This window comes from Myxozyma melibiosi (genome assembly GCF_037950935.1).
Source record: "Myxozyma melibiosi strain Phaff 52-87 chromosome Unknown BZA70scaffold_14, whole genome shotgun sequence".
Classification (NCBI taxonomy): Eukaryota; Fungi; Ascomycota; class Lipomycetes; order Lipomycetales; family Lipomycetaceae; genus Myxozyma; species Myxozyma melibiosi.
In genome coordinates this window covers 321,365-348,784 of record NW_027042928.1, presented here as the reverse complement: position 1 = coordinate 348,784, position 27,420 = coordinate 321,365, and the positions used below count along the sequence as shown (strand labels likewise).

At 51.8% G+C, this 27,420-nt stretch overlaps 9 protein-coding genes across 9 annotated transcripts; 6 read left to right on the top strand and 3 right to left on the bottom strand.

The window, feature by feature from the left end:
- Window positions 1–64: 64 nt before the first annotated feature.
- Window positions 65–8,522, bottom strand: BZA70DRAFT_284568 (cell morphogenesis N-terminal-domain-containing protein). The gene is made up of 5 exons (XM_064913624.1): window positions 7,881–8,522; window positions 6,872–7,819; window positions 2,755–6,813; window positions 417–2,695; window positions 65–362 (listed from the first exon to the last, which is right to left on the bottom strand). Exons 1-4 carry the CDS (start codon window positions 8,382–8,384, stop codon window positions 446–448), a joined length of 7,761 nt encoding a protein of 2,586 aa, XP_064766056.1. The 5' UTR covers window positions 8,385–8,522; the 3' UTR covers window positions 65–362; window positions 417–445.
- Window positions 8,523–8,920: 398 nt separating this feature from the next.
- BZA70DRAFT_284566 (chitin synthase III catalytic subunit) lies at window positions 8,921–10,402 on the top strand. Its single transcript, XM_064913623.1, has 3 exons — window positions 8,921–9,079; window positions 9,137–9,172; window positions 9,235–10,402. Exons 1-3 carry the CDS (start codon window positions 9,053–9,055, stop codon window positions 10,135–10,137), a joined length of 966 nt encoding a protein of 321 aa, XP_064766055.1. The 5' UTR covers window positions 8,921–9,052; the 3' UTR covers window positions 10,138–10,402.
- Window positions 10,403–10,527: 125 nt separating this feature from the next.
- Window positions 10,528–12,234, top strand: BZA70DRAFT_251633 (Ssl1-like-domain-containing protein). Its single transcript, XM_064910710.1, has 2 exons — window positions 10,528–11,177; window positions 11,229–12,234. The coding sequence occupies exons 1-2, from the start codon at window positions 10,582–10,584 to the stop codon at window positions 12,157–12,159; spliced, it is 1,527 nt and encodes a 508-aa protein (XP_064766054.1). The 5' UTR covers window positions 10,528–10,581; the 3' UTR covers window positions 12,160–12,234.
- A 1,073-nt stretch (window positions 12,235–13,307) lies between these two features.
- Window positions 13,308–14,885, top strand: BZA70DRAFT_241875 (armadillo-type protein; the record flags this gene model as incomplete). The annotated part of the gene is made up of 2 exons (XM_064910548.1): window positions 13,308–14,424; window positions 14,542–14,885. 2 exons carry the CDS (start codon window positions 13,308–13,310, stop codon window positions 14,883–14,885), a joined length of 1,461 nt encoding a protein of 486 aa, XP_064766053.1.
- Window positions 14,886–15,193: 308 nt separating this feature from the next.
- On the bottom strand, window positions 15,194–17,262 carry BZA70DRAFT_89760 (uncharacterized protein). Its single transcript, XM_064915517.1, has one exon. The coding sequence runs from the start codon at window positions 17,163–17,165 to the stop codon at window positions 15,561–15,563; it is 1,605 nt and encodes a 534-aa protein (XP_064766052.1). The 5' UTR covers window positions 17,166–17,262; the 3' UTR covers window positions 15,194–15,560.
- On the bottom strand, window positions 17,048–18,897 carry BZA70DRAFT_284562 (vacuolar import and degradation protein-domain-containing protein). The gene has a single exon (XM_064913622.1). The coding sequence runs from the start codon at window positions 18,554–18,556 to the stop codon at window positions 17,360–17,362; it is 1,197 nt and encodes a 398-aa protein (XP_064766051.1). The 5' UTR covers window positions 18,557–18,897; the 3' UTR covers window positions 17,048–17,359.
- On the top strand, window positions 18,896–20,461 carry BZA70DRAFT_284557 (ribonuclease P 40kDa subunit-domain-containing protein). Its single transcript, XM_064913621.1, has 6 exons — window positions 18,896–19,060; window positions 19,124–19,283; window positions 19,341–19,403; window positions 19,457–19,543; window positions 19,600–20,140; window positions 20,196–20,461. The coding sequence occupies exons 1-6, from the start codon at window positions 18,926–18,928 to the stop codon at window positions 20,407–20,409; spliced, it is 1,200 nt and encodes a 399-aa protein (XP_064766050.1). The 5' UTR covers window positions 18,896–18,925; the 3' UTR covers window positions 20,410–20,461.
- Window positions 20,462–20,588: 127 nt separating this feature from the next.
- BZA70DRAFT_260998 (adaptin N terminal region-domain-containing protein) lies at window positions 20,589–23,937 on the top strand. Its single transcript, XM_064910889.1, has 2 exons — window positions 20,589–20,945; window positions 21,019–23,937. Exons 1-2 carry the CDS (start codon window positions 20,647–20,649, stop codon window positions 23,594–23,596), a joined length of 2,877 nt encoding a protein of 958 aa, XP_064766049.1. The 5' UTR covers window positions 20,589–20,646; the 3' UTR covers window positions 23,597–23,937.
- Window positions 23,938–24,222: 285 nt separating this feature from the next.
- Window positions 24,223–27,167, top strand: BZA70DRAFT_284553 (RNA ligase-domain-containing protein). Its single transcript, XM_064913620.1, has 2 exons — window positions 24,223–24,785; window positions 24,856–27,167. Exons 1-2 carry the CDS (start codon window positions 24,336–24,338, stop codon window positions 27,100–27,102), a joined length of 2,697 nt encoding a protein of 898 aa, XP_064766048.1. The 5' UTR covers window positions 24,223–24,335; the 3' UTR covers window positions 27,103–27,167.
- Window positions 27,168–27,420: the final 253 nt, after the last annotated feature.

Here is a 27,420-nt window from a genome sequence, read left to right as displayed (position 1 = left end):
TGTTGTAAGTAGTTGTAAGTAGTTGTAAGTAGTTGTAAGTAGTTGCTACGAGGTTGCATTAAAATTCTCTTTCAATTTATTCAAATCTTCTCTATCCGTTTATAAACATTGCTATAAACCTTCAATAATACTCTTTAAAGTCTAGAAACTCTTCATTAATCCTGCACTCTTGACAGTCATAAGAAAGTTACATGAATTGTCCACATAAACCCACAACACAAACATAACCTCACATTTTCCCTTACGACCAACAAATCAAAACAAAACAGATCCCATCCTAGCAAAACATAAAAAAACACTCATAACAATATACCCTGTTCATTTTATGTAATTTTAAATCATTCATCCCATATCTTATATATCTGTACTCAAGGTTAGCGGGAATTCACTCAGTCAATACAGAATCTCACACTTACACAAATTTATTTCTCAAGTAACAACTCGCTCACTCCAAAGCAGTCGTATACGCAGTAGGCTCCTCCGCAAAGAACGACGTCAGATTATCGAGCGCAGCAACGAGATGGTTCACAGATCCATCTGTATCATCGCCAACCGCATACGAAGTCATCGTATCGCTCCTCTCCAATGCCCCACTCGATGACTGCATCTGGCCGGTCATCATCATACCCCCGGGTCCGACGCCGGCACCTGCACCAACGCCAACTCCCAGCCCGCCGCTGCCGCCGCCAAAGCTATCGGGCGATCCGCCAAAGTACGCGGTCGGCGACATCTTCGCGGCGCTGGACCGCGGCGTGCGGAAGTTATTAGCTGCCGCCGCGCCGCTGCGGGCAAGAATCGCGCTCGCGGTCGCGGACGACGAAGATCTTGTAAGCGCCATACCAAACGCACCTCCGAAATATCCGCCGTCGGCCATTCCGGACGCCAGCTGACTGTGATTGTATCTGAACTGCGAGTTGCTGCGCTGGAACTGGAGCTGCTGCATCTGCTGCTGCTGAAGATCGACTCCTTGGACCGGGTGGACAGACGGCCTTCCAGTGAGACTGAATGTGTCCACCGGGCGATAGAAGCCACCAGAATATGACCTGAACTCGTCTCTCGAAAACTCGACCACCGTATCTGGATTCAACGAGTGGTACTCCATATTCGCGACCTCGCAAGAGTAAAACACCGCGTGCACGTTGCTGCGCGCAACCGAAGCTCGCACGGCAGGCATGGCAACCGCCCACCCTGTCTCGTCCGGAATTCCAAACGTAGTCGCCGTGCTCTCGATGTCCTCCCGACGATTCATCATCGACCGACCGCCCAGAGATGCCCTCAGCACGCGTCGATCCATGTGTGTACCAGGAATATACGTAGCCTCGTCGAGAACTTGCAGGGCTTGCTCAGCATACTCGGTCTGTAGCAATCTAAGCAAGGGCGAGATCAAGTCTGCGCCGATAGCAACAAACTCTTCGCGACGCATGTCGATCAGTGGGAACAGATACTTCAAGAACTCCATCGCCTCCAGGCGCACGTACGGGATATCGTTCGACAGAATGCCAAGGAAGAAAACCATGATATTCGACTCGTTCTTCTGAAACACCGTCGACTGGAACGAGTGCACAATCTGCTTCACGAAATCCGTCTTGGCTCTAAATCTTCCTTTCGCAAACGAGTTCAAAATCCGCGCCAGCGACGGCATCGATTCTAGCTCCGCCATCTGCGCAAGCTTCTCCGCAGAAACAATAAACGCCGGCGGAATTATCCCAATCTCAAGCGCATGGGCGAATCGCGGCAGGTTGCAAAGTGTCGCGTAAAACAGCCGACTCTCGTCACCAACCAACTCGTTCGACTCTAGAAGATTAAGCCGATCAAGCACAGTCATCGTCACATCATATGATTTCCTCGACCGCACTCCAGGTAGTAGCGTCTGCTGCAGTCCATCAAACTTTCCTCCTTCCCACTTCTGAGGAAATGCGCTAATGAACTTGCTTACCACCTCAGGATCATTCAGCGAGACTTTGTCGAGAAGGTTGTTCAAAATAGTCACTCCCTCAATAAACTCGCTCTGGTTCACAGTCTGCATACTCGCGACCGTAGCCCAGAAAACTTGCGGATGATCCATCAGCTCGACCGAGTCGCAGCTCTCAACAATCCGATTGAGAGTCATTAAGATCTGCATCGCAAAGTTCTGAATATCCGGATTCGGATCGGCGATGGTGTTTGATAGGCGTACAAGCATATCCGCAAGCATGCTCTGGTCAATCGACACAAATGTCGACCGGAAGATCTGGAACGACCTGCAGGCAAAATGGCGGACTGGACACGTCGTAGCCCATGTCAACGCAATTCGACTCCATTCGTCCTTCAGTTTCGGGTACTTTTCCTCGAAAATCAGCAGAACCTTCTGAATCATGCCGTCCATGTGCTTCGGCTTTCGCATCGCAGCCTCGTCCATGTACAGATCGTCATAAGACCAAGTTGTTTGTAGGTCTCGTTTTCGAATCAGATCGATAATCTCGGCAGCCGTTTTGTACTTTGTTCCCCCAATCTCAGTTTCATTCGATAGCGAGATCTCGTGGATCAAATGCACAAGTAGCTCACGAGCTTGCTCGTGAACAAGCTGATTGTAGTGATCAAACAGCACAAACACAACTTGCATAAGTAAAGCCAGATTTGCCGACATCGCAGTCACCGGACTCACAAACAAATCAACCAGCAAGATCATCGCCAGCTGACCGATCGAAAATCCAACCTAGAAAAGCAATTATTAGAACCTGGCATTGAAAGAAAGAAAAACAATTGGCAACTTACAGGCTCAACGGCCGGAGGCAAAACCAAAGTCAAATCAGCAGTGTATGGAAACAACTCGTGAATCCCATTATACTCCTTAGCCTCTCCCGAAGTATGGAGCATACTCGTAGGCTGGATATACGCAACCAAAGCCTCGACGAGCTTCGATCCAGCCGGTGTGCTTGCGATGTATACAACAATCTGCTTGCTATATTCCACAAACGCAGGGTCCCGTCGTTCGACACCCATGTTGATCAAATAATCCAGAATTGCGCGAACATTGCCCATGTGTCGATTCGAGGCAAGCGTCACCCACAAGGCTTCGACTTCATTTTGAATCTCGTTACTGAATCGGATCGTGATCTCAAAGAGGTTCGTCATGACCATGTATGCCGAAGGAGAAGGATTTTTGCCGTTAGGCTCAAGCTGAAGTTCCATGTTCGAGATCCACGGTATCATAATCGCAAGAATGTCCCGGCGCATATGGGGGGACACAATGTGGAAATACATCGACAGTTCCGAAAATATGGTATACTTCAAGTCGTCGTACTCCAGCGAGAATTGATTCGACAAGTTGAACTGCGCTCGCTTGTAGACCGCCGTAGTTCGATCAGAGATACTGATCTCATAGTCCTGGACTTTCGACTTGCCAAAAAATCGCAGCTCGACCGCTTTCAGAAGAGCAGCGGCTTTCACGCGTACTTGCGACCTCTCGTCTCCAATCTTGAAGAGTCCCAGGGCAATAGGCTGACGCATGTCGCACGGATATTCATTATCGTTGATAAGAACGTCAGCAAGCACATAGAAATAGCTCTCGCTCGCACGAGGTCCGGACTCGCTGTGGTAACAGTATGTGATTGTCCGAGCCAAAAGATCAGCGTGTCCTTTGTTCGACCGTAGCATGTTCACTATTGCCCGACGACCGATAGTGTGCATGCGATCTGTGTTTGCGTCGAAAACTGCATTGGCCCACTGGAAGATCGCCGGGACGTCAAAAGACATCACAGCAGCCTGCGCACCATGGCTCTCGATAGTCTCAGTCAGAGGCCCGTCGAGAAGAGACGCCATCGCACTCAAAGTAGCAAGCTCTAGCTGTCCCTTCTCAACCTCAAACGAGGCCATCAAGACACCTTGCTCGGCGGTGTCGCGTGACTGCTCAATAGCGGCACGCCGCATCTTCTCGTTTCTGTCGTGTGCGATATCGGCGTATTGTCCATAACCACACCACTCCTCAATCATCTTAAACAGTGAGACACGGGCTTCGAACGGAAGCCATCGATTCGAATCCTCGGTTAATTTGATACCCTCGTACAGAGTCTGCATAAACCCGCAGAAATATCTTCGAAGCTTCTGATAGCCCCAGTCGCTAGCAATCTCAGGTTGACACAGGAAGTTCTTGGTGTCCCGCACAAACGAGATGTGCTGCTCAAGGATCCATGGATCGTTGTAGATGATCGGCTCCTTGATGAAATGCGACGTCAGCTGTAGCAAATGGGTGATCTCGATCCGCATCCAATCATGCTTTCGAGTTTTGCGCCACAGCAGTCCGGACGAAGGTGACGAGGGAGCATTAGACCCGTTTCCGTGTTGGTTGTGATTTGCTGAATTGCCATTAGAAAACCCTCCGGTCATCCCGCTCCCATTCTGTGACCGGCGGTCGCCCATAGCACTGACCATTGGCTGAATAGCCTCGATCAGACTCTTGTAGAGATTGATGTTGATACATTCCAGTCCTGCAATCACAGCCTCTCTCACTAAAGCATAATCAGTCTGCAAGAGTGGAATCACCATCCGGAACAAAACTTTTGCGGACGTAATCCTTTTGTACGGAACAGTCAGCTGCGGAGGACCCTTCCGCTTCGCAAATGACGATGCAGCACTCTTCTCAACCGGCTTCGCCTCCTGGTCATCAGTAGCCGTTAACGTTGAGCATGCGACGATCATGTATAGTTTCCACTGCTCGATCAGCACTTTCGGATGAGTACGAGCATTGTGCTTCCAGTGAGCATCTGAAGAGCTAGGAGATTTGCTGTGCGCTTCAATCGAGTCCATCAGCGGCTTGTGCAAGTAGATAAGTCTGCTACACACACTATCGCGACACAAAGCGACCGGCATGGGGAAGCGCGACAGACACAGCTCGAGGAATTTTGGAAACAGTCGTAGCCATAACGCAGAATCCACTCCAGAGTCGGATTGAGCCAGCCGAACTAGAATGCCATGGTGCGAGAGCTCTTTGCCTTCCAGTTGAAGTTGAGAGAGGCGCATTCGCTCAGCAGTAGACATAGCCTCAACAATGCTCGGCTCGAGGGCATCAGTGTTTAAGGCTTCAGGCCCATCTGTCGCTTCCAAAATCTCAATAATGCGGCTGAAGCCATTATGGCTCGGCCCCTGATTCTTAGATTGCATTTTTAGTACTTCGACCTGCTCCTCTAAAGCAACGTCGAATTCCCGGATCAATCGTAAGACTGCAATCGCATAGCATCGCACTGTTCGGCTCTGGCTGCAGAGAAAGAAGAGGCCGTTACTCTCGACTTCCTCAATAACGCTCCAGACCGATGTTGTCTCCATTTCTTCGCCTCTGCTCGAAGAGTCGGTAGAGATAGGAGTGACCACCAGTGCAGCAGGAGTAGCGCCATTAAGACCATTGGTGCTGTTCCCGTTATTAGCCGCAGTTGCTTCGCGGTAAGCAGCGGTCTTCTGCCTGATGACGTTGATCCAGATACTCAAGAGCTGAACGTAGATCTTCAAGGTGTTTTCGACGTTGCTCGACGAATCCAGCATTGAGCTCTCTGAGTATGCCGAATAGCGCTCTTCGTAGTTGAAGATGAACCGAGCAAAGCCAGTGACGATTGTCTGCTGCGAATGTTGGCCGCTTCTGGCTAGACTTTTGAGCGAGTTCGCTGCGGCTGCTGCCAGGCGAGGATCGGGATGTGCAGTCCCCTTGCAAAGAATCTCAACAATGCGTCCAAAGCTCACATTCTGGGGGATGCAAAGTGGGATAGCTTCATACACTGTCAGCAAGAGCTCGTAGTTTGCATGCAGGACTTCATTGCTAGTCTGACTGTTGCTATTGCCGCTCGATCCGCCAAGAGCAGATCCAAAGTTACCGCCGGACTGGGCAAAGTTAAACGAAGAAGGAGTCTTTGGGGTTATCTTGCCCATCTTCTCGTCCAAGACGACCTGCCCACCAAAATGAGAATCGCAGATTAGCAAGATCTTCCCGAGCAGTCGTGAAAACTGAGCGTAGTGATCTCGCAATACTGGTGGCGGCTCAGTCATAACGGGTTGCTCTTGCAGGGACCGCTCGCCGATAACAACACTGCCCTGCTTGAGCGGTGGATCAGGCGAGTAGAAAGGCGGGGGAGTGTTGTCTGCTGCGTCAAGCAGGATCGAGATAAACGCCCGGATGGCTACATGCATATGTTCAGGCGCAAGAGAATCAACGGAGAGATTGTTGTCGCCCATGCGGGTGAGCGTGTCGCTGCTCATCAGAGGATAAATGAGGTTTTTGATGCAGTAGTCCGGCTGACTCCATCCAATAAAACGGATCATTTGAACGCAAGCATCGATCAAGCTGCGGTCGGCAGTCAGCCAAGGCTTTTTGTTGCCTGCCGGGAAGAGAACTTTGGCAAAACCATCCAAGCGCTTTTCGATTGTACTGTATGACTCTGAACATCTCCGAAGATACACCCAGATCAGACGCGAGATACCGATGATGACTGCCACTCTGCTCTTTGCGTCTTTGAGCTTCTGAAAGTTTGCCTCTACTAGCGGTATCCAGTTGTCGGCGAAGAACTGAGTAGGAGCGACGCAGAGGATCGTGCAGGCGAGTTGGAAGGCATCGGCCCAGTAGCGTTGTTTTGACATCATGGCGAGAACTTTTGGATAGACGAGATCGATTGTTTTGACCCAGGTCGGATGATTGACCTCAGCGGTGATAACACCGGCTATTGATAGCAGCAGAGTGTTGAGTATCTCGCAGTAGGCATGCTTGACTCGTTGCCCGTGCGACTTGACGAAGAACTTGCAGAGGGAGTGTATAAAGTCGGCTGAATCTTCAAAGAGCTCCAGAGGGTAGACCTAGAGAGAACTATTAGTATATAGCAGTTAATGTGAAGAGAGATGGTTAAAGGCCTACCTTCAGCTGAAGGTACTCCATTCCATGGATGACGACTTGAATATTTTGCTCTTGCTCTTTTGAAAGTCCCTGGTCGCCAGCGGTTTTCTCTAGCTCGGCGATAAAACGGTCGCTGACGCTGGTAAATCTCATACGCGACATTTCACCAAGAAGTTCGGCAAACAGTCTCCAATTGGCGAGTCGGATCGGGCTTGCTGCTACTAGGTTCGGGTCGCTAGCTTTGATCTGGCGAAACACGATTTCTTCGAGTTTGTCGCCCATTTCCTCGCCAAGAACGGAGGATGATGTCTGTTTGACGACCTCGATCAGGACGCGACAGAGGATGTAGATCGAGATGAGACTTTTGCGATCAGCCTGCTGAGCGCTGTCCGGTCTGGAACCCTGCTGAGTGTTTGATTGCGTGGCTGCAGAGGAACTTTGGTGTCGGTGAATACCAAAATAGCCTAGTGAAGAGGAGTTGTGTTGATGATTGCCATTGGCAGCAGAGGCATTACTGCTGGGACTCTGCGGACCATTATTGGGACTGAATTTGCCGTGTCTGTTGCCGATTGGAGAGCGATCGGAGAGACTCTTGCTGACTTTGTGGCGAAGGCTTCTGATCTGCTGCTGACCGGAGACGACAAGAGTTGATTTCTGCTGTTGCTGTGGTTGCTGTGGCTGCGGCTGGGAAGACTGGCTGCTGGTGTTATTGTGGTTGAAGGGGAAGGAATTTTGAGGGCCGTTGCGTTCTCGGGCGGCGGCGGTGGCAGCTTCAGACTTTGATTTGCGCCAGAACATGACAGCGTCGATGACTGGACGAGGTTTTTGGCGGGAGATGTAGCCGAGGGATTCGAGGATTTTGTCAAAGACGGGATCAGCGCCGGCAGCGAGGAGGGTTGTAATTGGGGGTTCCTCCTCGGAGGAGTAACTGAGGCACAGGTTGAGCTTCTTTTCTGCTTGGCGAACAAACTAGAGACGGGTGAGTAGGGGAGGAGGTTTGGAAGAGATATAGGGAGGAGGGAGTAGGTACCTGAGTGAAGATGATGTGTAGGGAGTACTCAGCCGGAGTTATGGGCTCGTTGGAAGCAGGAGGCTGGTGCGGCTGTTGGAGATGATGGAGCTGGCGAGGGGGTGTCTGCGGAAGGGCAGGGGAGGCGGAGGCGGTTGTGTGTGATCTGCGGAGAGAGGAGGACGCGAGAGAGACGGATCGCGGGATCTGCGGTCTGGAGAGGGATGCATGGCGGCGGAGGGGGGAGGAGGAGTGGGGCGAGGTGGAGTGCTCCTGGGAGTAGTGGGCGGAGGCGGGTCTGGTAGGGGAGTGGAGGGAAGCAGGCAGGGCGGCCGAGGCAGGACGAGGAGGGGACTCGGTGATGACGGCGGGGGGTTGGAGGCCAGGAGAGGAGGTGGCGGGAGTGGACGAGGGCTGATGCTGCTGCTGCTGGTGATGGAGGGCGGGGCCGGCGGAGTAGGAAGGGAAGTCTGCAAAGTCGGGGACGACGATGGACGCGGGTTCGAGCAGGCGCGCGTCAGCCATTGGAGGGCCCCGTCGTAGCCAGAGGAGGGATCTGACTGTGGATAGTTGAGGAAGAGGGAATTGGAGAAGAAGAAGAGAGGAAGAGGGGGAGGAAGGGAAGCAGAAGAGAAGACGGGGAAGCAGAGGCGGAGGAGGAGAGTCGCAGGGATCACGCACTGAAAAATAAAAATAAAAACGAAGTAAATAATGAATAAAGAAGCGGATTAGGGTTTTCTACTCCCAACGTTCTTTAACTGAGCAGAATCGAGTAATAGCATGTTTTGACTGTATTCCTTTCTGTTTCTGTTCAATTCATGTAGTTTTATGTCTTTACTGTAAAAACAAACAGTTTCTTCCTTTGTCTTTTGCTGACTCGGCCGGTTCCCGTTTGACAGAAGCAGCCGTTGGATTCTGATGTCGTTGACTCACGGTTGTTTTGGCTCTACTTACACGGATATATATCATTATAAACATCTGTACTTTCTCCCCCACAACACCAACCCAGCCGCAATCAATCTCGCTTCACCGCCGCCGTCGACTGTTCGTCAAAGCAGCTGCTTTCATTGTCTCCTCGAACCCTTCTTCTTATCGCCTTATCGCCTTCCTCCACCTTCGTTCGCTCTTCCTCCTCCTTCGTTTCTTGTTATCGTCGTCTACACTCCTTCTTTTTTCACCGCGGCCTGCGAATCATGTCATCCAACTATGGCAACTTCGACGTACGTCAAATTATCGCTCTTCCTCTCCTTTTCTCCCTCTAACCTCTTCCTCTCTAGAGCTTCTGCCGCTACTCCAACCTCCCTGCATGCAATGTAAGTGTTCTATCTATATTCTCATTTACGTCCTTTTTCTCACATCATACTCACACTCCCAGCTCTTCGACTACGACTACCAGCAGCACTGCGCTCTCCGCGGCTTCACCACCGCCGGAAACGGTCGCATCGAAAACCTCGGCCTTATGCTGATCTCCTTCTTCGCATGCATTACCTGTCTATTATTCATCTACACCGCTCAGCGTAGAACCGCCGCCGTCGGTCGTCGCGAAATGCAAATCCTCTTCTTCTCCTACCTCATCCTCTCCATATCCGCCATCTTCGCCTCCGGTGGTTTCATCTTCAACCGCACCATCCTCGTCTACTTCAGCGCCATCGAAATTGGGGCAACCGCGGCCACTGCCTGGCTTCTTGTTGTTAATGCCATAGTTGCCTATCAGATCCTCCCCGACGGCGGCTTCTTATCAGTCTCGCTCACTTTCCTGTCCGGCCTGGCTTTCTTCATCGGGGTCGGATACATCGCCCTCGACTCGGCCTTCAACTGGACAAACACTTTCGACTCGGCTCCATCTCGCCCTGAGCTTATGCGCAATTACGCCCTCTACACCACCTACCTACTCTGGCCTATCCTCGCAATCTCACTCTACCTCATCCTGCAGTTCAACCTCGTCGTCAGAGTCTTGCGCGAGCGCAAGCCCTTACTCCTCCTATTCCCTGCCTTCATTCTATTTGTCATTGGCCAGATCTTTGAATTCGTCATCTCGCGCTACATCTGCTCCGGCACAACCGGCCATATCGATGGCTCCATGTTTGCCTGTCTCTTCACTCTCTTCAGCTTCGGCGGCCTCTGGGCCTTCTGGACCGACATCACCGAAGACCATTGGATCGATCCTGCTGTCGAATGGGTCAGACCTGATCCGCTCCCAAATATGCGAGAAGTCATTCCTCTCTCGAATGCAAACTTTTCAAGCTCTTTCGTTCATTCGGTACCCCGAAATGTCTGAGTGCTTCTACTACTACTATTTGTCTTTAACTTGTGTGTGTAATATGCGTCATCTTGAAGTAGCGGTATAATATCTGGCTTATTGTTTGTCGATTTAGTTCATGGCGTCTTTTGGGTTCTAATTTCTAATAGTCTTTGCATTATTTTTGTTTTATTATATTGTTTAGAGATGTATTTAGTTGTTATTACGACTACCCCGGGATAAAAGCAATTGTTTTTATGTTTATTTATATTTTGCATTTAATATATAGAGCTTTGAATAAGAATTGCTGTAGAATATGACTTGTAGAAGTAATAAATATGAGCTATTGCTTCACCTCGACTCGCAACTGACTTCTAATCAACTGTAAATTCACTGTGCGGCTCTCCACTCCTCCTCCCAGCTTCCGCATCCTCCCATTTATTCCTCTCTCACCACCTCTCTCTCCTCACTCCAAGTTCTACAATGTCCGACTCTGATGGATCATACAACGAGGCTTCTTCTCCAGAATCTGAAGAAGTCTCACAGCTGCGCTCATCCAGCAGCGGCGGGGGCATGAACACCCGCTCCACTCGCAGATCAAACGCTGAGCTTCGGTCCACCACCGGCGGCGGCTACATCTGGGAAGATTCGATCCAGCGGCCATGGGATATCGTACAGGAAGACGAAGGCGGTAGTCTGGCGACCGCAATTGCAGATCTTGTACAGTCAAACAAACGCAAGCGACTGTTTTACGAGCAGACCCCTCTCCAGCGCGGCATCATCCGCCATCTTATCCTCGTCCTCGATCTCAGCTCAGCAATGGCAGACAAAGACATGCGGCCCTCGCGGTATCAGCTCTCGCTGCAGTACGCGGTTCAGTTTGTGAACGAATACTTTGAGCAGAATCCAATCTCGCAGTTGGGCGTCATCGGCATGAAAGACGGCATCGCTCATCTTATCTCACAGCTCGGCGGTAATCCGGCTGAGCACATCACTGCCATCCAGGCTTTGAGAAAGGACGAGCCCGCTGGTGTGCCGTCTTTACAAAACGCTCTAGAAATGGCCAGAGGTGCACTCTAGTAAGTCCCGTATAATTTAGATTTCTACGATTTTTACTAACTATTATCAAGCCACGTCCCATCACACGGCACAAAAGAAGTCGTCATCATCTTTGGTGCCCTTCTATCCTGCGATCCAGGCGACATCCACAAAACCATCTTGACCTTAAAAACAGAGCGAATCCGCGTTCGCGTAGTCGGTCTAGCTGCACAGGTAGCTGTCTGCAAAGAACTGTGCAAGCAAACCAACGACGGCGACTTTTTGAGCACTTACGGCGTCATCCTGAACGAGCAGCATTTCAAAGAACTTCTTCTGAGCGCCTGTACACCTCCTGCGTCTACGAAAACTGAGAAGTCAGCAAAAGGCAAATCGGCATCTGAGCTCATGCGCATGGGCTTTCCTTCTCGCATCGTCGAAACGACACCGTCCTTTTGTGCCTGCCACACAAGACTGCTAAAGGGCGGTTATCTCTGTCCCCGTTGTAACGTCAAGGTCTGCTCACTACCAACGGAATGCCCCGCATGCGGCCTTACACTGATCTTATCAACCCATCTCGCGAGATCATACCACCACCTGATGCCGCTGCGCAATTGGTACGAAGTCGAATGGCCCGAAGCAAAACGGAGTAAAGCATCTTCATGCTTTGGATGCCACAAACCATTTGCTCCCGTCCCTCCTACAATCTCGTCAAGCGGCTCGTCGACAAAAATCAGAATCAGCACCACATCCTCAGGATCGACAGCAACAGTCTCGCACCAAGACAAATCTACAGCTACTCATACATCCGCAGCGGGCCCTACAGGCTCTACAGGAAGATTCAGGTGTCCGACATGCCATAGACAGTTTTGCATCGACTGCGATCTGTTTGCTCACGAAGTGCTTCACAACTGCCCGGGGTGCGAGGCCACCTCGCCCGTCTCGCGCCGTCAAAATGCGTCATCGTCAAGCAAGGCTGCTGCTGCTGCTGCTCCAGCTTTTACTACCGCACCGGTTCAGGTCTAAAGATCAAAATAAGAAGAAAGAAGGAGAGACGCTGTAATATAATAAAGCAATGTACATGGTAAAAAAATTAGAAAGCGTTGCTATGACAACCCAATTCTGGGTCCAAATCCACGAAAATTAAGGTTCAGGGACAATGCGATGCTCATCTGACCTTTGAGCTTTGTTTTGACCGACGCGCCGCGCCGCCCGTTTTCGGTTCCTCCTCCACTTCGACAACAACACCAGCAACAGCATCATCAACAACAGCAACAGCAACAGCAATGGCTTCTCATGATAACGCGTACACCAACGCAGACGGAAGCATGATCCTCCCGCAGTCCTTGATCGACGACCTCGCCCTCCAGGACGGCTCCTCTTCCATCTCCTCCGCCGCCCAGCCCGCATCCGCGTCCGCTCCCAAGCTCCAGGTCGATACCGTCCTTCCCACCGCCTTCAGGCCTTTGCCCACCGCTGCAGCCTCAGTCTCTGCAAACTCACCCGGCCGTACTGACAACGAGGCTTTGTTTCTGCAGCTTGACGACCAGGCTCGTCTGATCGAGCTCCAGAAACAGATCCTCATGGCCCAGACCGCTTATGACTCCGCCACCGCGTCCGGCGCAGAACAGTCGGCCTCTGTTGATTTCGCGTCGCTTCAGTATGAGCTCAAACTGGCTCAGATGCGCCTCAGCCGCCTCGTCGACTCTACCTCCGCCGCTGTATCGCAGATCCCCACGCCGCCGTCGTCGCAGCCTGCAAGCGCGTTCCAGTTCGCGTCAGCAGCGGGCGCTGATCCGCAGTGGTCGGCCGCGGCGGCAATGTACTCGAGCATGTCGTCTTCTTCCTCTTTGCCGCTGCACGACCGAATGTCGTCCAACGCGTCTAGTCTAGTCGACGAAGGCTTGTTTTCGAATCTGCAGATTCCGAAAAATCAGCAGCAGCAGCAGCAGCAGCAGCCGCCCGCCACTTCAGTCTCTGCTATATCCACCGACTTCACTCCACTGAGCGAGAGCATCTGGCGCCGCGCTCCTTCCTCGACGTCTTCCACTGCTTCTAGCCTCCTCGGCCCTTCTTCGTTCGGAGCATTCAGACCGCAACAGCGCGTGCCGCTCTCCAACCCTGCCGAGATGCAGTCGCCCTTCCTTCAAGCCAGGCTACGGACTGCGTCGCCTATGCTCGCTCCAGCGAGAAGCAGACATCTGAGTGGCTCTGCATCTCCGGAAAGGGACTCGCAGAAGCAGTCGGACGTGTCGTCTTCGGCGTCTTCGTCGCTCGGTCAGACTGGATCTGTTCTCTCTGCTCATAGTCTTGAGTTTACTCCGGTGCTTTCCCGACAGCAGCAGCAGCAGCAGCAGCAACCGCAGTCACAGCAGCAGCTACAGCCACAGTCACAGCAGCAGCAGACTTACGTTACTCTGACAGAGCCGATCAACTACCGGCATCTTCTAGAACGGGCGGTGAACTGCGACTGGAGTTATATCGTGAGCAAAATCGTCCACAACAACGATCAGCAAGCGTCGATTTTTCTGCAGCAGAAACTCAAGGTCGGCACGCCGGATCAGAAGTATGAGATCATTGAGGCGATCGTCGAGCAGGCGTACCCGCTGATGGTGAACCGGTTCGGCAACTTCCTCGTGCAGCGCTGCTTCGAGCACGGCACCCCAGAGCAGATCGAGGGCATAGCCGGCGCAGTACGCGGGAACGTGCTCACGCTCGCCATGGACGCGTTCGGATGCCACGTTGTGCAGAAGGCGCTTGACTGCGTCGAGGAGAAGGTGAAGGCCGAGATGGTGATGGAGCTGCTGAGCCGGGTCGCTGATACGGTCGTGCATCGCTACGCCTGTCACGTGTGGCAGAAGCTGTTTGAGCTGCGCTGGGAAGGCACGCCGCCGGTGATTATGAAGTACGTCAACCAGGAGCTCCGCGGGATGTGGACCCAGGTCGCGCTGGGCGAGACCGGATCGCTGGTCGTTCAGAACATATTCGAGAACTGCGTCGAGGAAGATAAGCGTCCCTGCATAGAGGAGGTGCTCGAGAACATCGACATCATCGCCCGCGGCCAATGGGGCAACTGGGTGATCCAGCACATGATTGAGCAGGGCTCGAAAGCAGACTCCGAGCGTGCTCTGGATGCTGTTATCAATAACGCTGTTGCGTACTCGATGGACCAGTATGCGTCCAAGGTGATTGAGAAGATGCTCAAGCACTGCTCGTCAGAAGTGGTCGATCGCTATCTGACGAAGATTTGCGAGGGACGCCCGGAGCGACCTAGAATACCGCTGATTGATAGTATGATTATTTGTTATTTCTGCAGAATGCTGCTTTTCGTTATTGATATTCTAGGACACTTTATTGTGAAGAGTTGTGAATTTGTGGCTAACAAGCGTCTTTTGTCTCTCTGTCTAGTTGCCTCCGACGCCCACGGAAACTACCTCATCCAGTACATCCTCCACAATGCCACAAAGCCCCAACAAGATCTTGTGGCCGCTCAGATCAAGAAGCATATGGTTTCGCTCCGCGGTTCGAAATGGGGATCCAAATGCGCCTGGATCGTCGAGCGCTATCGCAGCCAGCAAGCACAGGGCCACCCCCATTACAGCAACAGCAATAGCACCGGTGGTGGCTCGGGTATGTCGCAGCAGCAATCTGGCGGATCTTCTGTGAACTCGTATTCTGGACCGAGCTCGTCGATGTCGATGTCTGGAAACAACTCTGTGTCGGGCAATGGTGGCCACTACCGCCATCGTTGATCTTTCTTCTGTCAGAACTTTTTTTCTTATATATACATTATATCTTTTCTGTTCTTAAATGGCTTCGTGTCAAGTATTCCAGAAGCTGATGATTGTTGGATTTGTGTGCAGGTGTGTTTATGTTGCGGGTGTATTCTCTGTTGGTTTCTCACTTTCGTGTATATTGATTATGATCTGGTAATTTTTCAAGGAATATGTTTCCATATATGTGAATCAACAGTCCACTCATTACAAGATCGTCTTTATTGTTATCTACTTGTTTACTTTACAGTTTTTTTATATCTGCTGATCGTGCGATGAGCCAAATATGTTCAGCACCGTTTGACCTTCTCGTTCTTGTATTCAACTGCCCTCGAGCAGGAATTGTCTATCTGACGAAAGACTATGAGTTATGTATTTTGTGGTGCGGCCATGAATAGGGTGGGATTAGAGGAATTAGTCTATATTGACTGATACTGAGCGCGCGAGAGCGCGAGTGCAAGTCTCTTTGAATCTATCAAGCATTCTTTTTTCCTTTTCTTTATTCCTCTGTTTTGTTGTATCAGTTTGTCAATGTGAATTTACAGTCTATTCAAGGACTATTTATGAATCAATTTGAAATTAGTAAACCATCAATACGCCATGCTCCAGATATCCCAAAATATACAAAATAGAAAACAACAAGAAATCTATAAATCACTCCTGTTGCCGGACCGCAAGAGCAGCAACAGCAATCGTCTCCTGCTCGGCCATCAACGGATCCTTCTGCCTCCACTGCTCTCTCAATTTTTCCGTCATCTGCTCCTTCCATTTCCTCATCTCCTCCTCGACTTTCTCCTCGATCCCCTCCTTCGTCCGCTCGCGTTCCCACTCCTCAATCCGTCGCGCCGCTTCCTCTGTCTCCTGCTCGTAGCGCTCGCGATCGAGCTGCCGCTTCGCGCGCTGAATGTCGTCGGTTTTTTTCCATACTTGAAACTCGACGCTCGCGCGGGTAAGCGCCCCGGGACTATCGAGCTGTACGGCCGCTGCTCGGATCTGCGCTACCCGCGACGGCAGCCGTTCTTCGAGCTCCCGCAGACGGCGGCGGTAGTACTCGCCTCCCTCGCCGGATAACATGGCAGGGATATCAGCGCCGGGAGGGAAATACACGCAGTTGTCCATCTCCTGCAGGATCCAGAGCACGTTCGTCTGCATCTCCGCCGCGTGCTGCTGCAGCAGCGCGTTCACTGCCGCATCGGCCGCCGACAGACCTGGCGCGACCGGCCACGACGGCTTCGGGATCGAGTCCAGCACGGTTTTGATCTTCTTGCGCACGTATGCCTCGTGCTTCTTGACCAGCAGCGGGTTATACAGCGGCGCGAGGTACGGCGCGCCGTCGAGCGCCGCGCGCTCCTGCGCTTCCTTGAGGTTCTTTTCGCGGTACGTGCGCGAGGTCTTGCGCGAGCGCTCCTGCTTCGTCATCGCGCTGCGGGACTGGGAAAAGTGCTCGAGCGCGGCGACGTGGGCGTCGTCGGTGCGCGAGCGGAGATGGCGCAGGATCGCGCGGCGGCCGCGCTGGGCGTAGGTCTTGGTCGGGCAGTCGGTGACGGGGCAGTGGTAGACGACGACGTGCTCTGTTTCGACGTACTTTGGGCGCTGGCGGAGGATGGCGGGGACCATTGCGTCCGGGTGCCGGGGCGGACGCGTGTGTGAAGTCGGGAGCTCGTCGAGGAATGAGGAGGGGTCGTGGTGGTGGATGTGGTGGTGGTGGTTTCCGAGCAGGGCTTCGACGGCGGCGTTGTCGGGGTTGCCGGTTCCGTGACCGTTCTGGTCGCTGTCGTCGTCGTCGTCGTCCTCCTCCTCATCGTCGGTAGCGTGGTGGTGTGTCGAAAGAGAGGAAGGGTGCTGCGGGTGGTGATAGAGCATGTGCGGGTCGATAGGGACCTCGGCGGGCGGTGGCGAGCGGTCGCGGCTGAGAGCCATGGCAGGCTGCGAGAAGGACGGGGCCGAGGACGCGTCGGATTTGTTTACGGTGTAAATAGTAAATAAAGAGCCGGGGACGCGACGAGGGCGGAGGAAGGTGACTTTGCGGGTGATCGGGAAAGGCAAAAGTGGTCGCGACGGTGGCGAAGGTGAGTTTGGGTGAGCAAAGTGGACTTTTTGTTTGTTTTGGCTGTTCAGAGACCAGTCTACAGAAGAGTAAATATGATGAAATTGTACTTTATTAGCTCCGTCCATGAGTTTATGTATCCGAATTAAACCGCCGAAAATAATAGACAAAAAACAACAACAAAGACAAAGACAAAAAGAAAAAAAAAACATGGGAAAGAAACAGAAACTAGCCGACGTGTCCTTCCTTCCTTCCTTCCTATCCCTTTATACCCAACGAAAAACAGCCATGTCAAAGGACGAGAAATAAGTACGAAAAAGATAACGAGGATCATGGATCATGAGATTGATAGTGAAGACTTTTCTCAGCAGACTCAACAGTGGTATGTGTGTGGGTGTGAGTCTGCTCATCGGAATTCGTAAGAGTAATACATGCCGCTGTCCTTCACATGCGCGAGCTCGAGCTGCTGATACTTCTCCGAGTCCTTGTGGAAGTACAGACCCGAGATAGCACCGGTGATTTGATTGAAGCAGATATAGTAGAATCCAGCAAACGACGCGTCGTTGATGTCGCGCACGCGGTGGTCCGGTACCAGAAAGCACTCTTTCCAGCGCATGAAGATGTGGTCGCGCTGCTCAAAGTTCAGATGACGGTATTCCGGACGCTTGGCGTCCTTTGCGAGCGGTCGCCACGAAGGAAACCGCGCCCAGTGTATTATATCTGTCTTTTCCGACGCGCCCCAGTCGCGGCGCCGGGTGAAGAACGAGTGCTTTGGTCCGATCATCTCGCCTTCGAAATAGGTCGTCAGCGTCGGGTTGTCTTCTGTCAGACCCTTGATGTGAAGATATCCACACACAAAGGACTCGCTCATGTCCACATGCTTGAGTTCGACGTGCACCTCGTACGTCGACCGGCTCGACATCTGCGTGCCCATGAACTTTGACCCAGACCGCAGGAACGACGTGCTCGAGCTGGCATGGACCCGTCGCGAATGTATCTTGTCACTGTAGGCCTCGACTGGCGCGGGCATGGGCGGCGAGAGCACCGACGGCGCTGCCTGCGCGTCGGGCAGGACCTCCTCGGCCCAGACGGCGCCGAATATTTTCTTTTGCAGCGCAGAGCTCACGTCTGCGGGCTCGGCGGTGCACGGAACTGGCGCCATTTCTTCTTCGGCGATGACTTCTGACTGTGGGGGAGAGTAGGGAGCGGTAGAGGCAGAGGATTGGGAGGAGAAGTGCGAGCGAGCTGCGAGGGACGAGTAGTAATTCCTCTCTTCGAGAGACGGTCTGCGTCCTGGGTTGTGGGAGGAGAGGATGTGTGAGTAGAGGTCAGCACGGGTCCAGATAGGGATGTCGGACGCGATCTGGGGGACGGTGGTCGCGGTTGCGGTGGTGGTCGATAAGAGACTGGAAGCGCGCTCGAGCACGGGTCTGTGGACGACGACGGGGTTTGCCGAGAGCGCGGTGGTCGGGGCCGAGCGCAGAGATTGGCGCGAGAAGGAGGAAGATGAGGAGGAAGAGGAAGACGAAGAGGAAGACGAAGGAGCAGATTCAGCGGAAGACTGGCTCGGGTCGGGGTGAGAATGGGAATGGAGCGTTCGCATCTGCAACAAAACAGATATCGGGGTGCGGTTGGAGATAGAAGATAGTGAGGATGTCCGATAGCAGCAGGTTTCTGGCTTCACAATCACTCGCTCATTGCACTTCTGCGCCTGCCGGTTTCAGCACGACGAATTACGAACAGAATAAACACGCAAAACCCGCGAAGCTGTGGATTAAAAGACGAAGCAGACAAAGAAGAAGCCTTTTGACGGTCTCGTTCGTGCCTCTTTCTTCGCCTTTGCCGCCGCCGCTTTCAGTCACAGTCACATTGTGAGTTGTGATTTGATATAGGCTTAGGGCTGGACCTGAACTCCGATTATTTTGATTCTGCTCGATTTGTGCGGGAGAGGAAGGAGACAATAGAAATAGTGATGTCTACTTCATTTGCCCTTTCGAAGAAGAGGCTGCTGCCGAAGGTGTATGTCTCGCAGTCTGTTGTTGGTGGAGAGGAGGAGAAGCCGTCAAGGCCACACTCGGTCATACTGGATCACCATTTCAATCGCAGAGTATGCCTTGATCAGATGGAATACTGTGAGAAATAGCAGATCTCTGACGCTCGTTTATTGCAGCTCGATATCACAATACCAACGCAGGCGTATGAATCCAAGTTTGCAAAGTCGCCTTTGTTCAACGGTGAAGCCTGTGCGAGAGAATGGAAGTATTACCACTGCACAACCTCGCTCGCGTCCTTCATCCATCCCGAGTTTCTAAACCAATTCGTGAAGAAGAGTATTTATTTTGATGTGCTTCTGTGTTGCGGATTGTGAGGATCTGACGATATTTTAGACAATTGTCTTGTGCTTTCCCTGACAAAGATCGATACGGAGAACGTGTACTGCATATACGACGGTATCAAGCTATCCTGATCTCATTCAAAGTGCGAGTCGCTGACGCAGATACAGGTAAACTGAGATTATCGCTACGAAAAGAAGCATACGAAAGTGCTGGTCTACAAGGAAAGAGATCACAGTTCTCAAAAACCAGATACAGTATCTTGCCCTCTCCTTCTCATACCAAGTTACCTCACCTACTGACACTATCGCAGATGTCGAGCTGAACTTGCGAAGTCCGCTCCTTCTCCCGGGAAACAAGACATTTGACCGTCTGGTATTCTCATGTAATGAGACTCTTTTGAAAGACCCTGTCCAATTCCTATTCTGCGTCTTCCCGACCGCAGCCACTGCATCATCTCCTCTACCACCCATCCCCGAGCATCTTCACGCGACACCGTACCCGTATTCATTCGACTCTCTACCTCTCGGCACAGTGTGTGTTCCGTCACTCCAGCCACAGCAGCTTGCCCACTCGATGACCAAGTTTCTCACAAGTAGTAAAAAGGATGAATTGAGGCAGTACCAGGAGGAGACGTTGAACGAGGGGTTGGCTCATATCTTTGAATGGACGTCGCTCTTGTCCTTGCAGAGTCCGCGCGTGGTTTTGGGAGATGATATTAACCCGTTATTGTCTTCATACGAGGTGTTTACTGACGACCCCGAGGAGTCTCCTCGGGCGGATCAGGCGAGTTTAGTACGGATAGAGGGTATGATTACGTCTGGGGTTGTGCACAAGATGTTCAAGAATTTAATGTGAGTGCCCTGTTTTAAGTATATTGATACAGGACGATTGACTGATTTATTATAGCATAAATCTCCCCGAGGACAAATGGGCTGTGTTGACAGTATATGGATTTGACGACAGTCCGGTGAGCTGGAGGTCGGAGGAGCATTCGTATTTGCTGAGCGGCGAGAACGGGTATACGATTGTGATCAAGCCGTGCGAGAGGTCTGCTGGGGTGAGTGAGCGGGGGGTGCTGGTGTTTGAGCATGTGTGCAGTCACGATATGCATAGTCAGTAGCTGTACTATTATAAGAAGAACAAATAAATAGATGGATGTAACGATATAAGAAGGTAGAATAGCACAGCAGTAGCACAACACCAACCCCCTCCTCTGTCAGCGTGCTCAGATATGCGCGGACTGAAATCTGTGCTGCTGCGCCAAAAGGACAGCGGCCATCACGACGACTCCACGAGCCTCCTTCGCTGTCTTCTCCCCCTCGTCTTCCTCTCAAATCCCCCATCATCTCACCGCACAATGGCCGAGGTATCGTCTTACACGCTCATCCACGAGCCGTCGTCGGCGGACCAGCCCTCGCTGCAGGACTTGCGCTTCCAGCTCGAGCGCGGCAACGACCCCGTCAAAGTAGAGGCCATGAAGCGCATCCTCGTCATCATGCTCAACGGCGATCCTATGCCGCAATTGCTCATGCACGTCATCCGCTTCGTCATGCCTTCCAAGTCAAAGTCTTTGAAGAAGCTCCTGCAGTTTTACTGGGAAATCTGCCCGAAGCTGAATCCGGACGGAAAGCTCAAGCAGGAGATGATTCTCGTCTGGTATGTGTTTTTCTTTCTTCCATCCATCCATCGATTCTCCTTTCTCACACCTTCTCTCCTTCTATCTCTACAGCAACGCCATCCGCAACGACCTCCAGCACCCCAACGAGTACATCCGCGGCGCGACCCTGCGCTTCCTCGGCAAGCTCAAAGAGCCTGAGCTCCTCGAACCCCTGATCCCCTCCGTTCGCGCCTGTCTCGAGCACCGTCACGCCTACGTCCGCAAGAACGCCGTCTTTGCCATCTACTCGATCTTCGCCCTCTCCGAGCACCTCATCCCGGACGCGTCCGACCTCGTCCTCGGCTTCCTCGAAAACGAGTCAGACACAACCTGCAAGCGCAACGCCTTCGTCGTGCTCGCAAACATCTACCCCGAGGGCGCCGTCCAGTATCTCCAAAAGTGCTACGACTCAATCACTTCGATGGATGAGCTCATGCAGCTTGCCTTCATCGAATTCATCCGCAAAGATGCCGTCTCAAACACCGCAAACAAGGGCCGCTATCTTCGTCTAGTCTTTGACCTTCTCGAGGTCCCCTCCAACACCGTCGTCTACGAGGCTGCCACCGCGCTCACCGCTCTCACCAGCAATCCCGTCGCCATCAAGGCCGCGGCCGCAAAATTCATCGAGCTCAGCGTCAAGGAGTCCGACAATAACGTCAAGCTCATCGTCCTCGTCCGCGTCGACGACCTTCGCAAGCGCAACGAGGGTGTCCTCGACGACCTCGTCATGGAGATCCTTCGCGTCCTCTCTAGCCCCGATCTCGACGTCCGTCGCAAGGCTTTGGATATCGCGCTCGAGATGATTTCCAGCAAAAACGTCCACGAAGTCATCCTCTTGCTCAAGAAGGAGCTCTCAAAGACCATCGACGGCGACAACGACAAAAACGTCGAGTACCGCCAACTTCTTATTCACTACATCCATCAATGCGCCATCAAGTTTGCCGAGGTTGCTGCGCCAGTTGTCGATCTCCTCATGGATTTTATCTCGGAGTTCAACAACGCGTCGGCTGTTGATGTCATCAGCTTTGTCAAGGAAGTCGTCGAGAAGTTCCCTGCTCTGCGCGAATCGATCGTTTCGCGTCTTGTCGCCTCGCTCGGTGACGTCCGAAGCGGGAAGGTCTACAGAGGTGCTCTGTGGATCATTGGTGAGTACTGCGCCTCGGAAGCCGACGTCCGCGCGTCATGGAAAAAGATCCGGACAAGTATTGGCGAGATCCCGATCCTGGCCTCGGAGCAGCGTCTTCTCGAGGCTGTCCAGGACGGCACTTCGGAGCAGGAGGAGGAGAAGGTCAACGGTAACAGCAAGCCCAAGCCTGCGTCGAGCCGCAAGGTCCTTCCCGACGGCACATACGCGACTGAGTCCGCGCTCACTTCTGACTCGGCCACGAACGCAAAGCTGGAGGCAGTCAAGGCTGCCGCCAAGCCTCCTTTGAGACAGCTTATTCTTGATGGTGATTACTACCTCGCGGCTACTCTGAGCTCGACACTCACAAAGTTGGTTCTGCGATACTCCAAGCTGTCGAGTGATGATAAGCAAAAGAACCTGCTGCGCGCGGAGGCTATGCTTATTATGATTTCGGTTCTTCGCGTTGGACAGTCCAACTTTGCCAAGGCGCCGATCGACGAGGACTCTGTTGATCGAATTATGGCTTGCATCAAGTCTTTGTCTGACATGGACCACACGCAGTTGATTGACGAGGTCTTTTTGGAAGACACTCACGCCGCGTTCCACGATATGGTTGTGGCTGAGGAGTCCAAGCGGGCGGATAAGGACCGTCTCGAGAAGGCCAAGAACGCGGTTCAGGTTGACGATTCTCTCGGAATCAGACAGCTTGCGAAGAAGTCGGCGGTCGAGGGACAGGATGAGTTTGAGCTGGATCTGTCGAAGGCCACTGGCAACGAGATTGTCACTGAGGACTCGAGCTCGAAGCTCAACAAGGTTGTCCAGCTCACTGGATTCTCGGACTCTGTCTACGCTGAGGCGTACGTCAAGGTGCACCAGTTTGATATTGTGCTCGACGTTCTACTTGTCAACCAGACAACCGACACTCTGCAGAACCTGTGCGTCGAGTTTGCTACTCTTGGCGATTTGAAGGTGGTCGAGAAGCCTACTACGCAGAACCTTGGCCCGCACGCGTTCCATTCGGTGCAGGCCACGATCAAGGTCTCGTCCACCGACACGGGTGTCATCTTTGGCAACATTGTCTATGACGGCTCGTCATCGACCGAGACTAACATTGTTATTCTCAACGACGTTCATGTTGATATCATGGACTACATCCACCCCGGCATGGTTACGGAGACGCAGTTCCGCACGATGTGGACAGAATTCGAGTGGGAGAACAAGGTGAACATCAACAACGCGGGCAAGAACCAGAGTTTGAAGGAGTACCTGGAAGGCCTTGTTGCGTACACAAACATGTCTGTGTTGACACCCGCGGCGAGCTTGAAGGGCGAGTGCCAGTTCTTGAGCGCAAACATGTACGCCAAGAGCGTGTTTGGCGAGGACGCGCTGGCAAACTTGAGTATTGAGAAGGAGGCGTCGGGACACATTGTTGGACACATCCGCATCAGAAGTAAAGGACAGGGTCTCGCGCTGTCGCTCGGAGACCGGATTGCGGCCTCACAACGTGCTGCTGCGCGCGCTTGAAGTAAGATAGGAAGAGAAGAAGAGAAAAGAAAAGAGGAAAAGAAAAGAAAACAAAATTGATACACCTTTTTAACGACACAGAGCCATGATGATGCGATTGAGAGATAGACACTGTCTGTCTCTTTGGTGTATATATCATGAGGACTTTTATCTTTCGTCTTTCCTTTCCTTTCCTTTGTTTTCTGTTTTGTCGTCGAATGCATTGCTTTTGATCAAAATGTTGGGAGCTCGAGTGTTGCAGTAGAGTGCTTTTTGATGTAATGTTATTGTTATTATCGTACTAATCGTTACATATGTTATTTTATGTGGTATATATTTGCAATTCAATCTTCTGCGCCATATATACCGGAACTATTCAGGCATTCTCGACTATGTCTGCAGTAAATAGTATCCACGTCACGTGACCTTCCCAATTGTGGCTTCGCTCTATGACTCTGCGGCCACTGACGAGCCAGAAAAGGATATTGTGATATTGTAGACATATTCTGGACACTGTTCTTTTGTTGTTTGTATTTCGTATGTTTGGTATCTGTATCCGTAGTTCTGTAGTTATAGAAAAGACCAAACAGTCAATGACTAACCTCGGTGTCTGCCCAATTGCTCACACTCCGCGCGGCTCAAAAATTTCCAGACATTCGCCTCAGAAAGATCAAGAAACGCAACTTCTTCCTTTGATCCAAACGACGTCTCCGGGGCATTTGTATCGCGATCTGTATAGCTGAATACAGCTTGCAATACAATGGCGACATCACAATCTCTTGATCCAGCCGGTATAGCTGCAGACATGCAGGCCCAGCTGTCTCTGGATACGCCGGTTCCAGGCAGGATCCTTGATCTGTCTTTCGCAAAGATTCAGTGGCCTGCGGAAACGCGTGAAAAGGACACGATCGAGCTGATTGATAGACTGGAGAGCATGGGCAAAGGCAAATCTGGCGGCGAGCAGGGCGGCAAGACTGGCAGACGCCTGATCAAGCCCAAGCGCACCGTGTTTGAGGTGCCGTTTTCAAAGTACAAAGTATCCGGATGGCGGTTCATGGACTGGGATTTTGCGAAAGAAGGAATCCCGACGCGGTCTCGTGGTCTGTTTACAATTATGAATGATCAAGACAAGACGAGAGCGCCGGTGCCGGAGATCGTCATCAGAGGTTACGACAAGTTCTACAATATTAACGAGTCTGAGGAGACTAAGGTGCGTGTCTGGACGATTTACCGAGTCATGTCTGACTACTTATTTACTGACGCGACGTTTGATATTATAGTGGAGGTGGATATCCCAAAACACAAGCGGTCCATACGAGCTCACGCAAAAGGAGAACGGGTGCATCATCTTCATGTCGGGCCTTCCAGACGGCAACCTCCTCGTCTGCAGCAAGCACTCGATCGGCGTCATCCACTCCGAGGCCGGCGAAAGATGGATCGAGAATCATCTCTCGAAAGCCGGTCTGACGAAGCGTGATCTTGCGGCAACTCTGAGGAGTCTGAACTGTACGGCAGTCGGAGAGCTCTGTGACGACGAGTTTGAGGAGCACGTTATCGAGTACAGAGGTGATCGTGCGGGCTTATATCTTCATGGGTTGAATTTGAATGTGCCGCAGTTTGTCACGTACCCCATGGAGGCCGTGTTGGAATTTGCAAACACCTTCGGCTTCAAGCCGCTGAAATACAAGGTCGTGGAGAAGCTCGAGACTATGCAGACGTTTCTTGAGCAGTGTGGAAAGACGGGAGCGTGGCAAGGCATGGAAATAGAAGGGTTTGTCGTCCGTTGCAAGGCTACTCGCTCTACATCTACGCCTTCAGGAGAATCTGTGACGAGCTCGGATTTCTTCTTCAAGTATAAATTCGAAGAGCCTTACTTCATGTATCGATCCTGGCGTGAGCTGACTAGAGAGATGCTCAACGAAAAGCCGATCAACATCAAGAAACACAAAAAGATCAGCGAAGAGTACCTCAAGTTTGCGCGTGCCTACTTTCGTGAGAACAAGGATCTCGAGCAGAAATTCTTGCAAAATCACGGTATCATCAAGCTCCGCGACGAGTTTCTGAAGTACACAGGCAAAGCTGGATCGCAGATCATCGACGAGGAAGAGCCTGAGGATGACAGTGAATTGGTCGTTCGCTACAGAGACGACGTCGCAATCACTTCTGGGAGAAGCGTATCCCAGATGCTTCCTGATTCAGTTTACAAGTACATCCTCGTCACCGTTGCGACGCTCGGATGCGGCAAGACAACGCTGGCGCTTGCGCTCTCTCGGCTCTTTGACTGGGGCCCTGTTCAAAATGACAACATCTCAAAGTCAAAAGGTGGAGCTAAACGGAGATTCTGCGAAGAAATCAGATCGTCGCTGAAGACGCGGCAAGTGGCGATAGCCGATCGAAATAATCCCTTGAGGCGCGAACGGAAGCAGATTTTCGACGACATGAGTGAAGTTATGCCATCGGAGGACTTCCGGTATATCGCGCTATACTTCCCACAGGATCTTGAGAACCTCAACAAGATTTCAACGAATAAAACGTTCCAGGTCACAATAGAACGTGTTCTGAACCGTGGCGACAATCACCAGACGATCCACCCCTCCGCCGACGGCGAGCAAAAAATCGCCGGAATCATGGCTGGCTTTCTCCGTCGCTTCCAACCGGTCGATATCACAAAGAGTCCAGACAGCGAGATCTTTAGCAAAGTGATTGAATTGCCAGTCGAAGGAACCGTGAAAGCAAACGTGCTGCGCGTCATTAAGGCTATATCCGCAGCATATCCTTTTCTCATACCAAAGAAACCGACAGAAGAGGAGATCGATGCCGCGATTGAGTACGCGATGAATTACGTTCCGCCGATGGACGGGCCATGTGATCCCCCTAAGCCGAAGAAATGTAAACCGAAACCTCAATCCGCTACCTCATCACAGAGCTCGCAAAAGAAGAGAAAGGTGAACTACTTTGCTCTCAGGATTCCGTCTTCGCGAGACGACATGACCGCCCGCCTGCAAGAGCTCCTCATCAAACACGGAGCCGACACGACATTGCTAGACAAACTATTGGCTTGTGGCCGTGTTCAGCCTGCTTTCCACGTCACACTGATGCACAAAGCCGAGAAGGAAAAGTCGCTAGTGCCTGGTATGTGGGATTCATATTATAACCTCATGACCTCTGGCGCGCTGGAAAAGTTGAGAGCAGACGTCGTGTGTCAATCTATCGTGTGGAATGATAAAGTCATGTGCTTCAACGTCCGAGTCGAAGCCCGCGACCTTGAAATCGAGCTCGAGAAAGGCAAAGATGGTGAGCAAACTACTACTGTCAATGCCCGTTCTCTGCTCGAGCCACTTCTCGTCAGAGCAGTGTTCCACATCACCATCGGCACGGTCGACGAAGCGGTCAAACCTGTCGAGGCATTCAACATGCTGCTGTCACTCGCCGGCGCTGATAAGCCCGAAGACGTGGGTGTTACAGTCTGCGATGTCAGCGGCGACGATGTCGTCTACAGCAACTTGACACCGGAACCTTGCTTATAATATAAAACTTGCAAACAGTAACTAGCTCGATCTACAGATGTAACTATTTTTAATACAATAATCATGTAAGATAGTTATAAGCCAGTTGATTTTATTCCTGATGATAAACCGACGAATTTTCTGCCACTATGATGCACATACTCTTATGACGAAAAAATAAACACTATGAAGAAAGAAAGCAAATATGTACTAAAAAAACAAGCAAACTGCAAACACAAAAACAAAACAAAAACAAAACAGAACAAAAACAATAATCACAACCATACAAACAATAACCGCTACCGCTACTTGTTCGGAAAAAGGGAGAATTGGGCACAG

Coding starts and splice junctions, on each gene's coding strand:
- BZA70DRAFT_89760 (XM_064915517.1), bottom strand. CDS start 17,165: ATGTTTTTTTTTTCTTTTTGTCTTTGTCTTTGTTGTTGTTTTTTGTCT.
- BZA70DRAFT_284568 (XM_064913624.1), bottom strand. CDS start 8,384: ATGGCTGACGCGCGCCTGCTCGAACCCGCGTCCATCGTCGTCCCCGAC. Junction 7,820..7,880: donor TACACATCATCTTCACTCAG/GTACCTACTCCC, acceptor ACCCGTCTCTAG/TTTGTTCGCCAAGCAGAAAA. Junction 2,696..2,754: donor TGCCTCCGGCCGTTGAGCCT/GTAAGTTGCCAA, acceptor TTGCTTTTCTAG/GTTGGATTTTCGATCGGTCA.
- BZA70DRAFT_284553 (XM_064913620.1), top strand. CDS start 24,336: ATGGCGACATCACAATCTCTTGATCCAGCCGGTATAGCTGCAGACATG. Junction 24,786..24,855: donor ACGAGTCTGAGGAGACTAAG/GTGCGTGTCTGG, acceptor TTGATATTATAG/TGGAGGTGGATATCCCAAAA.
- BZA70DRAFT_251633 (XM_064910710.1), top strand. CDS start 10,582: ATGTCCGACTCTGATGGATCATACAACGAGGCTTCTTCTCCAGAATCT. Junction 11,178..11,228: donor ATGGCCAGAGGTGCACTCTA/GTAAGTCCCGTA, acceptor ACTATTATCAAG/CCACGTCCCATCACACGGCA.
- BZA70DRAFT_284566 (XM_064913623.1), top strand. CDS start 9,053: ATGTCATCCAACTATGGCAACTTCGAC. Junction 9,080..9,136: donor CCAACTATGGCAACTTCGAC/GTACGTCAAATT, acceptor CTTCCTCTCTAG/AGCTTCTGCCGCTACTCCAA. Junction 9,173..9,234: donor CCAACCTCCCTGCATGCAAT/GTAAGTGTTCTA, acceptor TCACACTCCCAG/CTCTTCGACTACGACTACCA.
- BZA70DRAFT_284562 (XM_064913622.1), bottom strand. CDS start 18,556: ATGCGAACGCTCCATTCCCATTCTCACCCCGACCCGAGCCAGTCTTCC.
- BZA70DRAFT_284557 (XM_064913621.1), top strand. CDS start 18,926: ATGTCTACTTCATTTGCCCTTTCGAAGAAGAGGCTGCTGCCGAAGGTG. Junction 19,284..19,340: donor AAACCAATTCGTGAAGAAGA/GTATTTATTTTG, acceptor ACGATATTTTAG/ACAATTGTCTTGTGCTTTCC. Junction 19,544..19,599: donor GTTCTCAAAAACCAGATACA/GTATCTTGCCCT, acceptor ACACTATCGCAG/ATGTCGAGCTGAACTTGCGA.
- BZA70DRAFT_260998 (XM_064910889.1), top strand. CDS start 20,647: ATGGCCGAGGTATCGTCTTACACGCTCATCCACGAGCCGTCGTCGGCG. Junction 20,946..21,018: donor CAGGAGATGATTCTCGTCTG/GTATGTGTTTTT, acceptor CTATCTCTACAG/CAACGCCATCCGCAACGACC.